Source organism: Pan troglodytes, chromosome 18, assembly GCF_028858775.2.
Source record: "Pan troglodytes isolate AG18354 chromosome 18, NHGRI_mPanTro3-v2.0_pri, whole genome shotgun sequence".
NCBI classification, from domain to species: Eukaryota; Metazoa; Chordata; class Mammalia; order Primates; family Hominidae; genus Pan; species Pan troglodytes.
Genome location: NC_072416.2, coordinates 22,265,161 through 22,285,186, shown reverse-complemented (window position 1 = coordinate 22,285,186; position 20,026 = coordinate 22,265,161). Strand labels below are relative to the sequence as shown.

Sequence of the window (20,026 nt, the reverse complement as noted above, 5' to 3'; positions counted from 1 at the left end):
GACCAACCAGGGATGCTGTCCTGCACTGCACCATGAGGATGGCGGGAAGGGTCCTCTCTAATTAGCTTCTCCATGAAATGAGTCAGACTTCAGGCTTGAAGCTCCCCAGTCAGTCCACTTGCAAGGGTTCTTCTTCTCAAGGCTTTAAAAAGCTCCATATCGTGCTCTGGGGCCTCTTCGAGCTCCTGTAGATAATTCAGGGGCAGTAACCTCCCACTGGGATGTCCACCTGAGGAGCCCCACTGGCATCTGTTGTGTGTACCAAGGCTTTCAATACACCTCTGTCTGAACAATAGAGTTCCACATTCTAAGAGGCTAAAATACCAATTGGGCAACTGTCAGAAAGCTTCAAAATGCTCAGAATTAAGATGCAGGTTATTTATTGTCTGCCAGAGCAAAAACTTGCAAAGAGTTCATATATTTTTCAACAGGAGTTCGGAGGAAAAAAAATAGAGTGGGGCCATTTGAAGAAATAATTTGTAGCACTTCCAAAAAAGAAGAAGAAGAAACAGAATACCAAACAGCCATTACAAAGAGGGTATTGATTGACACCAAGATTTACAGAGAAGCCAAAAAAGGCTTATGAAAAACACTGTAGAAGACATAATTCCATTTATTGCTAAGGGGGAAAGAGAACTACATATATATATATATATATATGAGAATATAGATAAATGGAGAGTGAAGGAGAAAGGAGAATAGAGAGGCAGAGAGCATACAAGAATAATGAATATTTTAAAATGGATATATAAAAGAAAAAAATCAAGATGTCCATACTGTTAGCAACAGCAGATTTGGGGGTGGGGTGGGGAGATACAGCATATTATTGGAGACTTTTATCTCAGGGCTTTTTACTTTTTAAGAGTCCTACATTTCTGTATGGTTGGAAGTTTTTCAAATGAGCATTCTGAATTTTTATAGCGAAAGTCATTAAGATTTAAAATACAGATTGCCTAGATTTTCAACTGGATACAGGACAATCTCACCAAACACCCTCAATACATGATAAAAGGAATTCAGACTTAACTAGGACCTACAAGAGTAAATGCAACCTTTTGTATCGTTGGCATTGGTGATATGGAAAATGAGTCAATACATGAATCATAAGTGACAGTCAAGAAGTGATAACCCAACCCACCTTCAAAATCGGCATTTTGCTTTTTTTCAATAATGCATTAGGTCAGTGCTAATGGAAATCTTTACCACTCGTCAGTCATAAACTCCTGAGGCTGAACAAAACCTCAAAGGTAATTCAGTTCACTCCTAGATCTTCAATCCATCAATCCATCAATCCAACTACCCTCCTAGGTAACTCAGGAAACTCAGACTGACAGCTGTCCTAGCCCAGGAAGATCGAAGAATAGAAAAACCATTATTTCTTCTTTATTTTTTTTTTTTTTGAGACAGGGTCACACTCTGTTGCCCAGGCTGGAGTGCAGTGGTGCAATCACGGCTCACTGCAACCTCCACCTCCCAGGTTCAAACAATTCTCGTGCCTTGTTAGCCTCCCGAGTAGCTGGGACTACAGGCGCACACCACCACGCCCGGCTAATTTTTGTATTTTTAGTAGAGACAGGGTTTTGTCATGTTGGCCGGGCTGGTCTCGAACTCCTAGCCTCTAGTGATCCACCGTCTCGGCCTCCCAAAGTGCTGGGATTACAGGCGTGAGCCACCGTGCCCGGCCAAAAATCGTAAGTTCTTAAGACAAGATGTTCCAAGGGTTGAAGACTCCCATCTCTTGAATGTGTGTTAGTAAAGCAGGGTTCTGGCTATAAAAATCATCACTCCCTCTCAAGGTATACAAACCCCATTGCAAAACATCTTTACCCATCTTCAACATTTTCTATCTCCGTATGAGTTTAGGTTTGGATTGACAATATCGATATCATGGAAACTACCACATAAAATGCAACATCCAGACATATCTTCTTCCTGAAAACTTTGCCTGCAATGAAGATGTGCTGCCACCAAGTGATGGGGTGCCTTTGGCAAAGCCTTGTGGTCTCAGTGGCCAAGTTATCCACAGGCAAGTCACTGATAGAGATTTACCACTATCTATTACTAGCCCGTGTTTTTGTAATAGAACTTGTTATTCCAACAGCTAAGTTTGAGGACTTCTGGGCCACTATTTTGATATGTACATAAAGCAAGATGTAAAGAAATATGAATCTCCAGGAACAATTAAATACCTTATACATTAATGCTTAATTGCTATCAATGATGGCTTAATCTAACTTTGATTTTGCCACCTGGTTTATGCAGAATGCCTTTTAAGTTCATTCTGAATATCAACACTTAATGTGAAAAATCCACTTGGGACATATAAATTACTTCTTAGCTTCGGTAGTACCATCAGAAGGCTCCTGCACTCTCTCCCTCCCTCTATTCTCTGAACTGTCAAGGGCTCTCTCACTGAGCCAAGCATGCTCAGCCCATGTGTTACCTAACTCCTACCTCGGAGATACTACAGGATGACATACCTTTCTCTCATCCATGCAGTAGCTCATTTGAGGTTGCGTATTGTCTCTGTGAAAAGTAGGCTTAGATTTCCCTAAGCAGAAAGGATTAGGTATTCCTTATCTTAATTTTGGTTCTTTGTTTCCTAGTTTATCTAATGCTCAATCCGTAATAATTGACCTCCAGCAACCACGTGCACTTGGGATTAGAAATACAACCCTACGTTATGATATAGAATAACTAACCTAATATAGAGAGGCACAGTGGTTAAATCCAGATAAGGCCACTTATTAGCTGGATGTTCCTGAGCACGGCCTGAGCCTCAGTTTCTCCAGCTGCAAAATAAAGATAAACCACCTACCTAATAATACGTACTGAATAAAACTATTTTGCCAGGAGTTCAGACCTCTCAACAATTAGGCCCTCAACTATCACTTTAACTTGATCTCCTCCTCATTCCTTCCAGACGTACTGTTTTCTCAGCCTCCAGGCCTCAACCTAGAATGCCATACACCTTACTTCAGTATAACAAGATATTCCCTGACCTTCCAGGCTCTTCAATGCCACCTCTTTTTTTTATTTCCTCTTTCAAGTCAAGGGTTAATTCTCTCTGCTCTAAAATTCCCAAGCACATTTTATGTCCATACTGCATGAGCTTTATCATGTGTCGCCTAGTGTAATAATTGTAAACAGATTTGCTCTCCCTGAATGGCCTGTCGTCTCTTTTTCTTGTTTTGTTTTGAGACACGGTCTCACCCTGTTGCCCAGACTGGAGACAGTGGTGCGATCTTGGCTCACTGCAACCTCTGCCCTCCAGGCTCAAGCGATTCTCCTGCCTCAGCCTCCCAAGTAGCTGGGATTACAGGCACACACCACTACTGCCGGCTGATTTTTGTATTTTTAGTAGAGACGAGGTTTCATCATGTTGGCCAGGCTGGTCTTGAACTCTTGACCTCAAATGATCCACCCACTTCGGCCTCCCAAAGTGCTGGGATTACAGGTCTGAGCCACCGCGCCCAGCCCAGCCTGTAGTCTCTTTAAGTGCATTCCTGTTGCCCATACAATGCTTGGCACAGTGGGCCGCATGTAAAAGATGACCAGAAAATACTGACAGGAGGAAGCAACTGCAGGTTATAATTTAACTATTATAAGGGTCCGAGGGATTGTCAGGAGGAGACTTGCCCGTGCCCTTTTTCTGTGGGTTCCATGAGCAGCTGCCATCCATCCCAGGCCTTGACACTCCCTAAGATGGATGGATCATGTGTGGACAGATGTGAACGTGGGCGACAAGCTTGATGCCATCTGCCCTGCTGTGAACTGTTCCAACTAAAATAAACTACTTTGTCTGCATTCACCAAAGAGGCCTCAGGGTTGGAGAAAACAATCAAATCAAACACTCTTCAAAGGATGTTCTGTTAACTAAACTAAATAGGAACTTAAACATAAATCGCCAAGACCTGGTAAATGTGTGAAAACTATTTTTCTCCTTCACAAGCCATTCTTGACTCTCCAGGAAGAGGAAATGCAAAATAATTTTTCTCTCCCACACCATGGCCCTGGCTATTTCCATTAGCCATTACAGTTTGTGGTAGCCAGGGGCTCCATATACAGGTTGAACATTCCTAATCTGAAATCCAAAGTGCTCCAAAATCTCAAACTTTTTGAGTAAACCAGACAGACAGGACCTCATGGAGGTGATGCGCTTACAGGGGGAAAAGCAGACAACTACTTACATATTTACTTGTTAAATAACAGTGATAAGCATAATGAAGGAAAAGCACAGGTGAGCGGATAATATATCGTACAGGATGACCTGACCTAACTTTCTGTTTATCTGCAGAAATGGGAAGGCCAAGGACGGTTTTTCTAAAGACATGACATATGAACCCAGCTCTGAAGGATGAAGATGCAAAAAATAAAAGAAAGTAAGTTCTAAAAGAACAGGGGAGATCCCTACAGAAGGTGGGAAAAGCATTATTATTAATGATAATAAAATCATTCTTGGTTGGGCACGGTGGCTCATGCCTGTAATCCTAGCACTTTGGGAGTCTGAGGCAGGTGGATCACCAGAGTTCAGGAGTTTGAGACCAGCCTGGCCAACATGGTAAAACCCCCTTTCTACTAAAAAATACAAAAATTAGCCCGGTGTGGTGGTGCACGCCTGTAGTCCCAGCTATTTGGGAGGCTGAAGCAGGAAAATCACTTGAACTTGGGAGACGGAGGTTGCAGCGAGCAGAGATCATGCCACTGCAGTCCAGCCTGGACGACGGAGCAAGACTCTGCCTCAAAAAAAAAGTTCTTTTGACCACTATCTCTCTTTAATTGTTCTATCTTGTTTCAGCTTTGGAGGAACCACAAGTCTTTTTAGCATAATTCATCAGTTTGTCTCAAAACAAAGATTAAGTTTCCTACAGCTTCCCCAATGCTTTGCATATGAAAAATAATCTGGCTTTCTAACTATAAAATCAAACAGCTCTCAACGTACTGTATACAGTTAGCTCCTAAAACCCATGGCATACTTTCATCATTTGAGAGATGTTTATACTAAGGTAATACTTACTAAGCAGCTACTATGTGCCAGTGGGCCAAGTGCTCTAAGGCCATTTTCTCATTTAACACTCAACAGATAGGTACCACTGTCATCATCTCCACTTTACAGATGGGGAAACAGGACAGAAAGGCCGAGTCATCCAAGAGCACCTGGCTTGTAGGTGGCAGAGTCAGGATTGGGACCAATGCAAGCAGAAGACTTGAAAGTCAGTACTAATTAGGGCCTCATCCCAACATTCTGCTGTTGGCCAAATACATCATGTAATTCCACATCTCCATGCCTTTGCTCAGGCCATTTACTCAACCAGGAATGCTAATCCTTCCTTCTTCCCTTCCCATGTTCTCATAAACACATGTTCTTCTTTTAAGACCCACCTTAAACATACTTCCATTGTAAAATGCCCCCATTTTCTTTTTTTTTTTTTTTTTTTTTTTTTTTTGAGACAGAGTCTTGCTTTGTTGCCCAGGCTGGAGTGCAGTGGTGATATCTTGACTCACTGTAACCTCTGCCTCCTGGGTTCAAGCGATTCTCGTGCCTCAGCCTCCTGAATAGCTGGAATTACAGGAGTACACCACCACAACTGCCTAATTTTTTTAATTTTTAGTAGAGACGGGGTTTCACCATGTTGGCCAGGCTGGTCTTGAACTCCTGACCTCAGGTGATCCGCCCACCTCAACCTCCCAAAGTGCTGGGATTATGGGCATGAGCCACCACGCCTAGCCTGTAAAACATGTACCTTTTCTAGATTATAAACCGTAAAGATAAAGAAACAAAGGTAAAAATAAAGGAGAAAAGAACCTGCTCTTGCTGTGGCCTCGAAATAATTTTCTAGAAAGAGCCATTGACAAACAAGGGCAAGAAGTTACCTAGAGAAGGGACTGAAAGAAAAGAGAGACATTGCTAGGCCATCTCCAGTTAAGAAGCATCTGATCGACCAAATCTCTGGCTTGCAAGTCCTTCATTTCTCCTAAATACTCTGGGGTGGTGGGCACAAGCATGCGTGCCAAATCCCTGCACAATCCAGTCTATGCACAGCACCGGTGTGTACAAAGGAACAGAACCAGGCCTCCCCTGCAACAAGCCCTCATCAGCATCCTGCGCCAGCCTGCCTGAGAGTTCAACAGGAGTTTACTTGTCGGGATGGACCCAGCCTTGGGAAAGCCACAGCCTGCCAAAGAAGATACAACCAAGGCCGGATTAAGGGAGGCAACAAAATGAACTGGAGGGACGGGGACATTTTATAACCAGCTGCAAGGGGAGGATGTTTAGGGAGGCAAACAAAAGCAGCACATTTCCATGAGCTTCATTTAATTTATATTTAGCCTTCTCATTCTCAGTAATTGAATGCATTATTTATTTTGGCCAGCAATTGCTGCCTGTGGCTTTCAGGAGAAAAATAATAGGCTTTTAAGGTTTAGCGCCACAGCATTTAGAGACTTGAGTAAAAATCATCAGATAAATTATTAAACATGAAGTGGACTCCACATTCCCACTCTCCTGCAGTAGCTGAAAAGTGACAGGGGAGACAGACAAGGAACCCAGAGTCCTGACACCGAGGATGCTGTCTTTATCCATGCACAGTATATGGGGCTGTTCTCACACCAGTTGTCCCTCAGTGGGGACCGAGGACGTTATAGGAAGCACAACAGGGAGAAACTACTTACAGCTCTCCTTCAACAGTTCTTGGGAGCACCAAATCTTTGATAAGGGGGATACCTTTATCCAGGTAGAGAATTTTTGTTTTGCTTTTTCAAAAAAAATTATCATAAAGCCCTACATGGGATCTAATTATGAATTTCCCAAGATCCACAACATTCAGATCCATGGTCCTGATTTTATAACATGGGAAGAAGAAAGATCTAGGCTTCTAAAGCCTCCCCTTGCAGTTCTGGTAAGTGGTGTCAGAGCTTTGGTATCTGCAGCTCACAATTTGTTCCTAGTATTGCAGGTAAAACCAACTCAGGTGTGCCTACCTAGGTCCACCATTCCTGAGCTTTTAAAGAAGGAACCCATTTATAAGCAGATTTAAAATTTCTAATATCCAAGGAAGCGTCTTCTAATTTTCATCCTGTGCATCACTAGGTTTTTGGTGGTGACTGTTAATTTTTGTTTTGTTTCTCACTAATCCATTGTTGTTTCTTTCTTTTTTTTTTTTTTCAAGACAGTCTTGCTCTGTTGCTCAAGTGGTGCGATCTCAGCTCACTGCAACCTCCACCTCCCAGGTTCACGCGATTGTTGTGCCTCAGCCTCCCGATAACCCATCATTCTTACCAAAGCAAGCAGTAGGAGAAAGTTCCATGTTGACCTACACACAATGAAGACACGTGCCTGTCCTAGTGAGGACACGTGCCTGTCCTAGTGGGGAGAGGGGGTATCAGAGACAATAAGCAAGTAAATAAACACAGTAAGAAAGCATCGGATTGTGGAGTGTGCAACGATGATAATGAGGTTGATGCTGCAGGGGTGACAGAGTAGGGCGGGGCGGCTACTCTAGCTAGAGTGGCCAGCAGAGGCCTCCGTAAGGAGCTGTGGCTTGTTCTCACCATCTGCCTCGTAATTCAAAAAAAATACAACTATCTGGGGAAAGATCATTGTAGAAAGAGGGAAAAAAGCCACAAAGGCTCTGAACTGGGAGACCACTGAGTGTGTTCAAAGAACAGAAGCAGGCCTGTGAGACTAAAGCAAATGGGAGATGAGGATGCAGGTGGTTGAGGATGGAGGTGGGCAGGCACCAGCTCACAGGGGAAATCAAGAGGCAAGTGTTCAGCTGCACTCAGAAGCTACTGAAGTCCCCCATGAGTTAGAAGCAAAACCAAGCCGAGTTTTAAAGGTTCCTGGGCAGTAACCATGTATGAAGACTTCACTGCCCAGAGCTGCTCCAGTTGAATCATGACACAGATGATCCCCAAAACTTCCATGGCAGTGGTTCAAAGAATGGAGAAGTGATCACTCTCCAACTGGCCCAGAATGCCCTACGAAGACAATGGCAACAAGTGGTGAGGCACCAGCCTTGGCATAATCTGTGCAGTTGTGTCGGGAAAAGAACCACCACTGAAAACCTCAGTCCACCTCCTATGGCACTATGGAAGTGCCCCGGCATTCCTTTAGGCTTCCCAGTCAATGCAGTGGTGAAGGGGCATGGCCTTGAGCCAGGCAGATCAGGGGCTGAGAGCTGGCTCAGTGACTCAGGAGTGGATCTACCCCAAGCAAGTTAGTTGGCCACTCTCTCCCTCAGTTTACTCACCTGGGTAATAAGGCACCAGTCACAGCACCGGCCCCATGTGGCTTCTGGGAGGATGAAATGAGATAACTTGTGCAAAGGGCTTGCCACATAACAAACGCTCCATAAATGTCGCGTAAAGATTTCTTTTACCCTCTGTGTTATGGCCTGCAGGGTGGGTACCCTGTTGCCAACCTGCCTGCAGGCCCTTGGCGTACACCGTTGCAGTAGGTAACCAGGGTGTCCTGCAGCAAACACTTGGGCTTTCCACCTGAGTGCCTTCTCTTGGCTCAAGTGTGGAGCAGGCCAGAATGCCAGGGGGTTAATATCCCAGAAGCAGCACTCTGTCAATGACAGATGAGAATAAAGGGAAAATCACCTGTCTTACTTGCCCTTCAGGTGGAGAAACACTGGCTGTCTGACAACACCTCCCAGATGGGAATGAGCTTCAGCTGCCCACAGGAATGACCTGTTCAATGGTTCCTGTTTTTCTGGCTTCCTTTCCTTCCCTGTCTCATCTCACATCACTCTTCTGATATCACTGAGATCACCTTCTCCCAAATAAACGATCCTGAGCATCCTTGCCTAATGGATGGCTTTGGTGTCTAGTATGGAAAGACCAGTCTTGGGCAGAAACTTTATCTGTAACAGCAAACTGTATGTAGGGTATTTGTTCTACCACAGATTAGATGGTACTTGTGTGTCTCTGGGGTTTCAAACACACAAACATCCACAACAACAACAAACAAACATGAATCTGCCACTGTGAAGCAGTCCTCATGTCTCACTTTCTCCAGGTGTGCTGAGCTCAGGATGTCTGAGCTGCATGACCTGGTCTGTCCTAGACAGATTTAAGAAGGTTCTTACAGGAAGCTATCTGTGCTCTATGATCTGTCTGACTCTATAAATGCATATGTGTCCAGTGTGCTTCCTAGCGGAGAAACAAATTTAAAACTCATCATTTATTCATCTTTTTTTTTCTTTCCTCCTTAAAGGAATCTCTCTTGGTTGAGCGCAGTGGTTCACACCTGTAACCCCAGCACTTTGGGAGGATCATTTGAGCCCAGGTGGGAGGCAGGAGGAACATTTGAGCCCAGGAGTTCAAGACAGGCCCAGGCAACAAAACGAAACTCCATCTCTATAAAAAATAAAAATAAAAACATTAGCTGTGTGTGGTGGTGTGCGCCTGCAGTCCCAGCTACTCGGGAAGACAGCTTGAGCCCAGGAGTTCAAGGTTACAGGAAACTATGATTGCACTACTACATTCCAGCCTGGGTGACAGAGTGAGACTCTGTCTCTAAAAAAAGAAATCTTTGTCTCTCTCTACACACATACGCACACACCTGAGTCAGTTTTCCTAAGCAGCAAGGGAGTGCCCGAGATGAGAGAATGATGGACTTACCTTGGGAGAGGCACTGGTTGGCCAAGGCCACCTGACCAGAATGCAGGTAGAGATTGAGACGTGTGAAGATGCCCGCCAGGGAGGGAATGGTGATGAAGCAGTAGGCAACACAGGCCTAGGAGAAGGGAAGAAACATTAACGCTGGCAGTGCCACGGTGGCAGAATCATACTCCTGTTTTCATCCCTCATGTATTTCCAAGGAAAGAAACTTACAACAGTGAATCTCCACATTCTGAGCCCCAATTTTCCCCTCTTGTACAACTCTGCTCTGATGACCCTCTAGGAGGACAGGGGTGTGAGGGGAGTGAGTGAGAATGCAGGAAAAACAAATCCTCACCCATCATCACAGAAAGTAAATACGTAACACCTAACATTGATAAATTGAGAAACAGCTGTTTAAACCAATTGCTTCAAAATATGGAGGTAATTAGAAACAGTTGCTAAAGAGTTTGAGGTGGCTAACTGAGGAAAGAGGAGCAAGGTGACAAAGGGCAGAGCCAGGATGCTTATTTTTTACTGTAATCTTTTCAGTATAATTTCATGTTTAAAAACACAGACACATATTTCTTTCTTAAAATTCTGAGCAGGGCTGGGTGCGGTGGCTCACACCTGTTATCCCGACACTTTGGGAGGCTGAGGCAGGAGGATCACTTGAGGCCAGGAGTTCAAGACCAGCCTGGGCAACCTAGTGAGACGCCCCATCTCTACAAAAAACAAAAAAATTACCCGGATATGGTGGTTACAGTGAGCTATGATGGTGCCACGGCACTCCTGCCTGGGTGACAGAGCAAGACCCTGTCTCCAAAAATAAATAAATGAATGAATAGCTAAATAAATTTTGAGCAGCATCACATCTGATAAAATTTTCAGCTTCAAGAAGCTGAAAATGATTTTTCAAAGTTTAACATCAGGCCAGGTGTGGTGGCTCACGCCTGTAATCCCAGCACTTTGGGAGGCCGAGGCGGGCAGATCACTTGAGGACAGGAGTTCGAAACCAGCCTGGCCAACATGGTGAAACCCCCATTTCTACTAAAAATACAAAAATATTAGCCGGGCATGGTGGCACGCGTCTGTAATCCCAGCTACTCAGGAGGTTGAGGTAGGAGAATCGCTTGAACTTGGGAGGCGGAGGTTGCAGTGAGCCGAGATCACGTCACTGCACTCCAGCCTGGGTGACAGAGCAAGACTCCATCTCAAGAAAAACAAAAACAAAGTTGGGCATCATTATTATCTAGAGGAAAAAAGGCCTTTCAGTTACAAGAACAATATTATTATACATATTTTTATATTAGAAAACTATTTTATATTTTATAATGTTATAAAATATGTCTTATATTAGTATATTAGAGAAAATGAAAGCTAATTCAGCTGGCACATAAAAATGCAGATCCATCGCTCATTCACCTTCCCCACAACACGTATTAAAATTCAGACTCATTAACCATTTCTCTTGAAAACATTAGAAAATGGATCATCCCATAGATACAGGGAAAAATTAATCTGAAAAATCAATACTAAACCATTCTTATCATGACATACTCATCTTTTTCAGGGAAATGTAATTTAGTAACCTGCAAACTAAACAGCCCACTGGAGTTCGAGGTCCAACAGTCCTTATCTTGAGAACATACCCGGACAAATGCAGCTGTCTTTCTGGAATGATTTCCTTTCATTACTTTTCTTGTCTCCATTGCCAACCGGTTCACACTCTGAATTTATTAATAAAATAGAAATGGTAATGAAGTGATGGCCGATTCAGATGAGTGTCTTCCATAGAGATCTGAACATTAACTACATACAGGTCAATGAGAACAAGCTTTCTAGGACCAAGACTGGTTAGCACTAAACCTTGAAATGCCAAAGGGGTCATCAGGCCTGATCCAATCATGGCTTGAGCAAACATCTCCAAGAGGGTAGAACAAAAGGCAGTGTTTGCTACGTCAGTCATGCCTTTCGATCAGCATTTTAGTGACCATTTTCTGGCTTAATGAATAGCTGGGGCTCACTTACTCCATTTCCAGAAATCCTACCACACCAAAGTTTAAGAATTTAGAAATCTTAAGAGACAACTCCAAAGCACACCATTTAGACAATCAGACCACACCATTCAGCTATACAGTACCAACAATAAGAACAATAATGATAGTAGCCACATCATCACTAATAGTGTTCCAAGCACTATTTAAGAGCTATACATTCATTGGTTCACTTAAGCTTCATAATCCCAGGGTGGATACTATTACCTCCCCTGATTTCCAGATAGTTTCTAAATTTAGGTCTTAAGTTTAGTTGTGCTAAATAACTTGCTAACCAGCAAACAAATACATATGAAAGTTATTCTCCTTGAGTAGACATGAAATAATGAAAGAGCCTTAGGGAACCCTTCCACAGATATAAAAAGTTTGGACCTGTGGTTCCCAAACTGTGCACCATGGCACCCTGGGGTGCTGCAGCAAACTCACAGGGGCGCCACCGTTTTTTAGGGAATACTTGTTTGTTGCACATTGTAAACAGCAATACTTGTTTGTTGCACGTTGTAAAAAGCACTGGTGCAAGGCTGATTTGATGACGGACTGCTTTACATCCCTTACAGCCACATCATATATTTGTAAAACTTGTTTTTCGTGGCTACTGTGATCAAAAGCAAGTTTAATCGCTGTGCAAGAATAAATGTAAAAAACAGTGAATGTAAAACAAGAAATAAGAATAGCATCACCAATCTAACTCCAAAATTTTATGAAGCTGTGATATGCTTCATAAGTACACACCCATCATTACTAATTATGGTTAAGAAAAAAATTGGCAGGGCTTGATGTTTATGCCTGTAATCCTAGCACTTTGGGATGCCGCGGCAGGTGGATCACCTTAGGTTAAGAGTTCAAGACCAGCCTGGCCAACATGGTGAGACCTCATCTCTACTAAAAAATACAAAGAATTAGCCGGGCATGGTGGCAGGTGCCTGTAATTATAGCTACTCGGGAGGCTGAGGCAAGAGAATCACTTGAACCTGGGAGGTGGAGGTTGCAGTGAGCCAAAATCGCACCATTGCACTCTAGCCTGGGCAACGAATCAAGAACTCCAGCTCAAAAAGAAAAGGAAAAAAAAAGTATTATTTTTCTTTCAATTTATATATATACTTTCTTCAAATGGCTGTCAAGTTGTTAGACATAAATACTTAAGTTGTCTGAACCTAACTTCTTTTTTTTTTTTTTTTTTTTTTTTTGAGATGGAGTCTCCCTTTGTTGCCTAGGCTAGAGTGTAGAGTGCAGATCTCTGCTTACTGCAACCTCCACCTCCCAGATTCAAGCGATTCTTCTGCCTCAGACTCCCAAGTAGCTGGGACAACAGGTGCCTGCCACCCCGCCTGACTAACTTTGGTATTTTTAGTAGAGACAGCATTTCACCATATTGGCCAGGCTGGTCTCAAACTCCTGACCTCAAGTGATCTGCTAGCCTCAGACTCCCAAAGTGCTGGGATTACAGGTGTGAGCCATCACATCCAGCCTGAACCTAACTTCTTAATAAACAGGGCTGTTATTAATTCTTTTGGTCTGAGGGCACCATAAAAAGTTACTGAGAGTTGCCATGATCCAAGAAAGTAGGGAACCTCTTGTTACGTAAGAAGGGGCTCCTTCTGGTTAGATTTCTGTAACTAATCATTGTAAATCACTTACCTCTGTTGCTGGCAGGCAGAAATGGGAAAATGCAAATCTCACAGAAAAACAGATCAATAAAACCAAAGTTGTAAGTTTATTAACCTTTGAGAAACCACCTTTCATACCATAGAGAACAGTAGTAACAAAATAGGACCAGAAAAAACCCAGATTAAGGGTGGGCGCAGTGGTTCTTTCCTGTAATCCCAGCATTTTGGGAGGCCAAGGCAGGAGGAATGCTGGATGTGAGGAATTTGAGACCAGCCTGGGCAACACAGAGACCTCATCTCTCAAAAAACAACACAAAACAAAATTTAAAATAGCTGGGCATCGTGGCTTGAGCTGGTAGTCCCAGCTACTCAGGAGGCTGAGACAGGGAGGATTGCTTGAGCCCAGGAGTTCAAGGCTACAATGAGCTATGATTGCGCCACTGCACTCTAGCCTGGGTGACAGAGTGAGACCCTGTCTCTAATAAAATAAAATCAAAATAAATGATTGGGATGTAGATGATCAATAAATATTTATTGAGAGAAGAAACTAATGAATGAAAATACTTACATGAATCAACTGCACAAGAACAGGCTCCAGATTGCAAAACATCGACCTGGACTCAACATAAAAACTCAGCTGTTGTTCAAAATCACGGCCAAAGGAAACCTAGAATCAAGGAGAAAGACGCTGAAAGGGACAGTGGTATTTTTAGAGAGAACGCAGGCACATGGTATGACTGAAATATTATCATTGCCACCTCATCTTTATGACGTGGGCACTGGACTAGAACCTAAGAAGTCGAAGGGTATAAAACAGAAGCTCAGAGTGTAAGCAGAATTTTCCAGACTCTGAAGGAAACCACTGGAAAGGGAATAATGGGATATTGTTTGTCAGCTGTGGCCTTTTCACAGAACGTAAATGTGGTTATTGGGGGCCCCTTGTCAGAAGGTTTGCCGTCGTAACAGTCACACCTTTCTGCTTCCTGATGGGGACCCAACCTTGGCAGCTCACTGGTGGCTACAGAAGCCATAGATGGAAGTTTTTCCACCATTAAACATCCCCTCTTCTCCTATTTCTTCAAATTTATGAATAGTTGGTTAGTAAGAAAAACTTTACTGTACATCAATCATTTTTGTCCAGATGAGGTTTAACATCGCCATTTCCATTACAGCTATCATGTTTCATATCTGATTTCCTTATATTCTTTTCCATAATAACTTGGTAACTTTCAGACAATGCCATAAAAAGATAAATACCACATGATGAGTACAAAAAGCAAGGGCAAAGGAGAGCGACTTGGGAAAATCCATATGTCTGTTTCCTAACACGGGAATTGAAAGGCTAATCCTGAATTTTCATCAAAATTGATATTTTACCCACAGAGTCAGGTGGACTAATCAACCCGCACTATTGAACAAGTCAGAATTTCAAGGTTATTTTCAAAGTGATCTCGTCATTTTCATCTCGGTCAGCTTTGGTCCTGACTTTTCTATTAAAATAGAAGATATTTGCAGCAGTTGGTGTTTTGGCTTAGAGCACCCAGAATGAAGGCGAAGACTGTTCAGGCTGGGATAGTATAATGGTGGGATGTTCCCAAAGGAGGCTGCAGGAAACCTTCCCACTGTGCTTGCCCTTCTGCAATGTCTCTGTGGACTACCCCCCATCAAAAGGCAGAGCCTCTTCCCCTCCTGACTGGGTCCCCTCAAGACTGTGATTTGCTTTGACCCACAGATTGCAGTAGAATGTGGCAGGGGTTTACTGTGTGATTTCTTTTTTTTTTTTTTCCCAAGACAGAGTTTTGCTCTGTTGCCCAGGCTGGAGTGCAGTGGCATGGTCTTGGCTCACCGCAACCTCTGCTTCCCGGGTTCAAGCGATTCTCCTGCCTCAGCCTCCCGAGTAGCTGGGATTACAGGCATGCACCACAACACCCGGCTAATTTTGTATTTTTAGCAGAGACAGGGTTTCACCATGTTGGTGAGGCTGGTCTCGACCTGACCTCAGGTGATCCACCTGCCTCAGCCTCCCAAAGTGCTGGGATTACAGATGTGAGCCACCGCGCCTGGCCTCACTGTGTGATTTCTAAGCCTTGGCCTTAAAATGCCTTGCTGCTTCTGTCTGTGCCTTCATAGAAGGCAGCACCAAGTAAGAGAGCTCAACTGGAATCACTGACTGAGAACAGTGGTGAGAAAGAGAGGACATGGAAGAAAACCAAGATGCCCCAGCCCATATCCAGCACCAAAACCCTGGAGAAGGGAACAAGGCCACTGTGGATCCTCCAGCCCAATCGTGCCACGCCAGTGCCACACCACACTCCCTGTAGCAGCCTGGTTACCAAGCTGATCCGCAGAGTTTGAGAACTAATAAAAAACTTATGCTGGGCGCAGTGGCTCAGGCCTGTAATCCCAACACTGTGGGAGGCCAAGGCTGGAGGATTGTTTGAAACCAGGAGTTGGAAACCCCTGTCTCGACCCCCCAAAAAAAACAGCAAAAAAAAGACCTGTTATTTAAAGCCACTAAGTTTTGGGATGAACTGTTACTCAGCAGTAGATAAGTAAAACAGATGGGGAGTGGATATCTGGCGTTTTGCCTGCCCGGCATAGTTTCCATCACCGTCTGATGATCTGCATCAGCTGCTTCAGGACACACCTTCTTTCCACTCTCGGCCCTCCTGACTCAGGTCACCCAGGTGTGCTTGGGGCCACGACCCATGTTAATCCAAAGAGACTCAATCCCAGGACTTTGCTGGAATCCCGCCTGCTGGGCTGCAGAGCTGGGGGGGATGGAAACCTGGAGCTCTGGTGGGGCAAGCCCAGCTGAGCCGGAGGCCAACAGGGCAGAGCCCAGGGCTAAAGACAGACAGGGGGCTGGGTGCAGTGGCTCACGCCTGTAATCCCAGCACTTTGGGAGGCCGAGGCGGGCGGATCACGAGGTCAGCAGATCGAGACCATCCTGGCTAACACAGTGAAACCCCTTCTCTACTAAAAATACAAAAAATTAGCCGGGCGTGGTGCCGGGCGCCTGTAGTCCCAGCTACTCGGGAGGCTGAGGCAGGAGAATGGCGTGAACCCGGGAGGCGGAGCTTGCAGTGAGCTGAGATCGCGCCACTGCACTCCAGCCTGGGCGACAGAGCAAGACTCCGTCTCAAAAAAAAAAAAAGAAAAGAAAAAAGACAGGGAAGGCAGGTCCTGATGACATCCCGGAGACCCTGAGCCCGGCTGCTGCTTTGGAGAGTTCCAGCCCCTGGACTTTTTGTCACGTAAGCCAAGAAATCCCTCCTCCCATCACCCTCCCGCCCCCCACCTTTTTCCTCTTAAGCCAGTTTGTCTTGGCTCTCTTTGCCCCCAGGGGAGTCCTGGCTAATGTAAGATGTTTTCTAATTTCATTTTATCTCACTAAGAATGAAAAGCACCAGAGAACATAATGTTAACTGCTTTCGCCAACATAAGGATAAACAATTACATCACACTTCCAAGTGCACTGAAACTTCTTCCCTAATACTTACCATTTTTATAAATCCATTAATCAAATATGACAGCATTCTTTTCTCATCCTCAAGAGTGAGTGCACTAAAATCAATAATTGTACATAATTAACACGGAGGTAATAGATGAAAGTTTCTAAAGAAAAAAATACACAAGGGGTAAGTAATTTAACAGGTAAGAACATTTTGCATTTTCTAGATTTAAAAAACTGCCAACAGGCTGCTTATTTTTCCTTTGATAAAAATACATAATCACAATTAACATAATTTAAATATGTTTCTCATCTCCCTCAAAGATGCTGTTCTCAAGATAGATTTATTAACAAGAAAAGAAAAGGTAACTTTCACTTCTTTGGAACTTGGGCAGCAAGGTCTAATGTCAAATTTTGTATTTCAGGGAAATTTCATTGAATATTTTATTTAAAAAATCTCCAGCGGGGTGTGCTGGTTCACACCTGTATTCCCAGCACTTAGGAAGGCAGAGGTAGCAGGTTCGTTTGAGCCTAGGAGTTGGAGATCAACCTGGGCAACACGACGAGACCCCGTTCTCCCCAAAAAGGAAACAGAAATATTTCCAATGTACAGCAAAGTTGAAAGAATTTTCCAGTAAACACCCATACACCATCAAAATCCTGCCATCACCATTTTACTTGTTTTACACATAATTATCCATTCCCCTCTCCATCCATCAATCCATCTTTTTTTTTTTGATACATTGTAAAGTAAATCTCAGGTCTCAGTTGCTTCTATTTAATAGAAAATGTAACACAAATATAAATAAGAAAAAGTCATTATAGTTTTGATTATACTTGGATAGTTAAATAAATAGTTATTTGGGGAATAAATAGTTCCCCAAATTTATTTTAAAAAAATTTTTTAAGAGCCCAGAGAAAACAGGAGTCAAGGTTTTTGTTTGTTGGTTTGTTCTCGGAGAAAATGTTTTGGCAAAGATTGCCCACTGTCCTTCAATACAAATGCCCACTTCGTTCTTTTTTGTTTTTGTTTTTGTTTTGAGATGGAGTTTCGCTCTTGTTGCCCAGGCTGGAGTGCAATGGCATGATCTTGGATCACTGCAACCTGTGCTTCCCAGGTTCAAGCGATTCTCCTGCCTCAGCCTCCCAAGTAGCTGGGATTACAGGCACGTTCCAAGGCACCCAGCTAATTTTTTGTATTATTTTTTTTTTTTTTAAAGTAGAGACGGGGTTTCACCATGTTGGCCAGGCTGATCTCAAACTCCTGACCTCAGGTGATCCACTCATCTTGGCCTCTTAAAGTGCTGGGATTACAGGTGTGAGACACCATGCCCAGCCCCACTTTGTTCTTAGAACAACATTCCCTAGCCTCCTTCCCAGCTAGGGGTGGCTATGGGACAGTTCTGAACAATGGGATGTGAACACAAGTGATGTGTGAGCCTTCCCAGCTTTGTCCCTAAAAGAAAGCTGCTGTTCCCCAATGCCCACAGGCTGGAACGTGGACATGGTTGAGGTACATCAGCTTCCAGGAAGAAGATAAGGACAACACCCCAGATAGACTGGGAGAACAATAAGACAGAAATAACCTGGGTCCCTGGATGATGTTTGAAAGAAGAGCTGCCCTACCCTTACCTTCTGGTCTGTCTACTATGCACAATTTTAACGAGAGAGAAATCAACATTCTATTTTACTTAAGCCAAAACCCAATATCTCACGAATCTAAGTGCCTTTCTGGATGCTTTTTGTGTCTTTATTTCTATTTTTGTCCAACTAAAGTCTACCGGTTCCATTTTTATGAAATGCCTCGACACTTTGATTTTTGTAACTACCCATGAATTTGAAAGCACAAAAAATCATGGAAGTAAAGATTCTAAAATGCAGAGAAAACAAAGAAGAAATACAGTTCATCTTGTTGATGGTTAAGTTCCAAAACAATTTTCTCCATTCTTGTAACATTTTCCAGTAAATCAAGCTGCTGTGTTTAAAAATTCTTTGGGGACGAAAATTTCAGCCACAAATAAGCAGGAATTGCCCTAAGCACAGTCAAACGAAAACATATTTTAAAAATAAACAAACAAAAACCAGAAGGCAGTGACTATTCAGCCTTTGACTGAAAGGTAATGCCTGTGGATAGGTCTCAGCCTCAAGCAGTTTCATTTGAATTTCAAATAATTGGCTAATATAGAGATGAAATAAAAAGGCTATATTACTGGATGAGTGAGCTCATTATTACACTATCTGCTGCTCTCAGAAATCTCCAAGAGACATGGAGTTTGAGTTCACTTGAATGGAACCAGCTTTTTACCCACAACATAAATTCCTTTCTAACAACATCTGCCACGTCGCTTTCTCAAGAAGGTTAACCTCAGCCTCCTTCCTCTCCTGGATTGGAATGTCCTCGTTAGCAAGAATCTTAATACTCCCAATAAAGTAATATTATTCACAGTGGCAGCTTAAAGCAGTCATTCCCTAATGTCCTATTAGGTGGCATTAAGACCCAATCCATGTTATATTTCAGCTGTAAGCATGGCTTACTTCACAGAGTCATGCATGGTCTTGCAAACATGCAAAAGGGCATTCAAGATGACCGGGTCCTTGGTGGGCTCTTGTTGATGCCTAGGAGACATTTAAAGATAAAAGTCAAAGTTTTGTCCACTGACGGCACTGCAAGAGTGGATTCAGTTTTCATCCACTGTACACACTTGAAAAGCAGCAAATTATCCAGCTGGCATTTCACCCAGCCCAGTTTACCAGTAACGAGCCATGTTCTCTGGTTGTCTCAGAATTCTTTTTTAAACTTTTGAGACAGAGTCTCACTCTGTCACCCAGGCTGGAGTGCAGTGATGTGACCTCAGCTCACTGCAGCCCCTGCCTCCTGGGTTGGAGTGATCCTCCTGCCTCAGCCTCCCAAGTAGCTGGGACTACATACGTGCGTCACCACACCCAGCTAATTTTTGTATTTTTGGTAGACACAGGGTTTCACCATGTTGGCCAGGCTGCTCTCGAACTCCTGGCCTCAGGTGATCTGCCTGCCTCAGCCTCCCAAAGTATTGGGATTATGGGCGTGAGCCACCGCACCTGGCCCAGAATTCTTTAAATAACAAGTTTGCTCTTCTACACACATGATAACTTCTCCTAACTGCAAAATCACAGAAAAACTGTTCCCCTTCCTAAACCAGGTGGGCTAAGGGCAAACCTGTTTTTGTTTGTTTGTTTTTAACTATGCTTCTTATACCTTCTGAAGCTGCCCACAACCTGTCACTGTGTTCTTAACAGGAGAATTTTGCCAGGCAAAATTA

The 20,026-nt window shown here is 43.5% G+C and overlaps 1 protein-coding gene across 9 annotated transcripts in view; it reads right to left on the bottom strand.

Moving 5' to 3' along the window:
• VPS35L (VPS35 endosomal protein sorting factor like) overlaps nucleotides 1-20,026 on the bottom strand; it is a 150,176-nt gene that overhangs the window by 44,942 nt on the left and 85,208 nt on the right. For all 9 annotated transcript variants that reach the window (XR_010152569.1, XR_008539754.1, XR_008539756.1 and 6 more), the window contains exons 22-26: nucleotides 19,263-19,343; nucleotides 16,777-16,840; nucleotides 13,842-13,940; nucleotides 11,262-11,339; nucleotides 9,631-9,745 (exon numbers count right to left, since the gene is read on the bottom strand). Coding sequence is in view for 5 of the 9 variants with exons in the window: in XM_016929579.4 (XP_016785068.2) it covers nucleotides 9,631-9,745; nucleotides 11,262-11,339; nucleotides 13,842-13,940; nucleotides 16,777-16,840; nucleotides 19,263-19,343 (437 nt within the window). In the remaining 4 variants the exon portion in view is untranslated. The remainder of the gene's footprint in view (nucleotides 1-9,630; nucleotides 9,746-11,261; nucleotides 11,340-13,841; nucleotides 13,941-16,776; nucleotides 16,841-19,262; nucleotides 19,344-20,026) is intronic.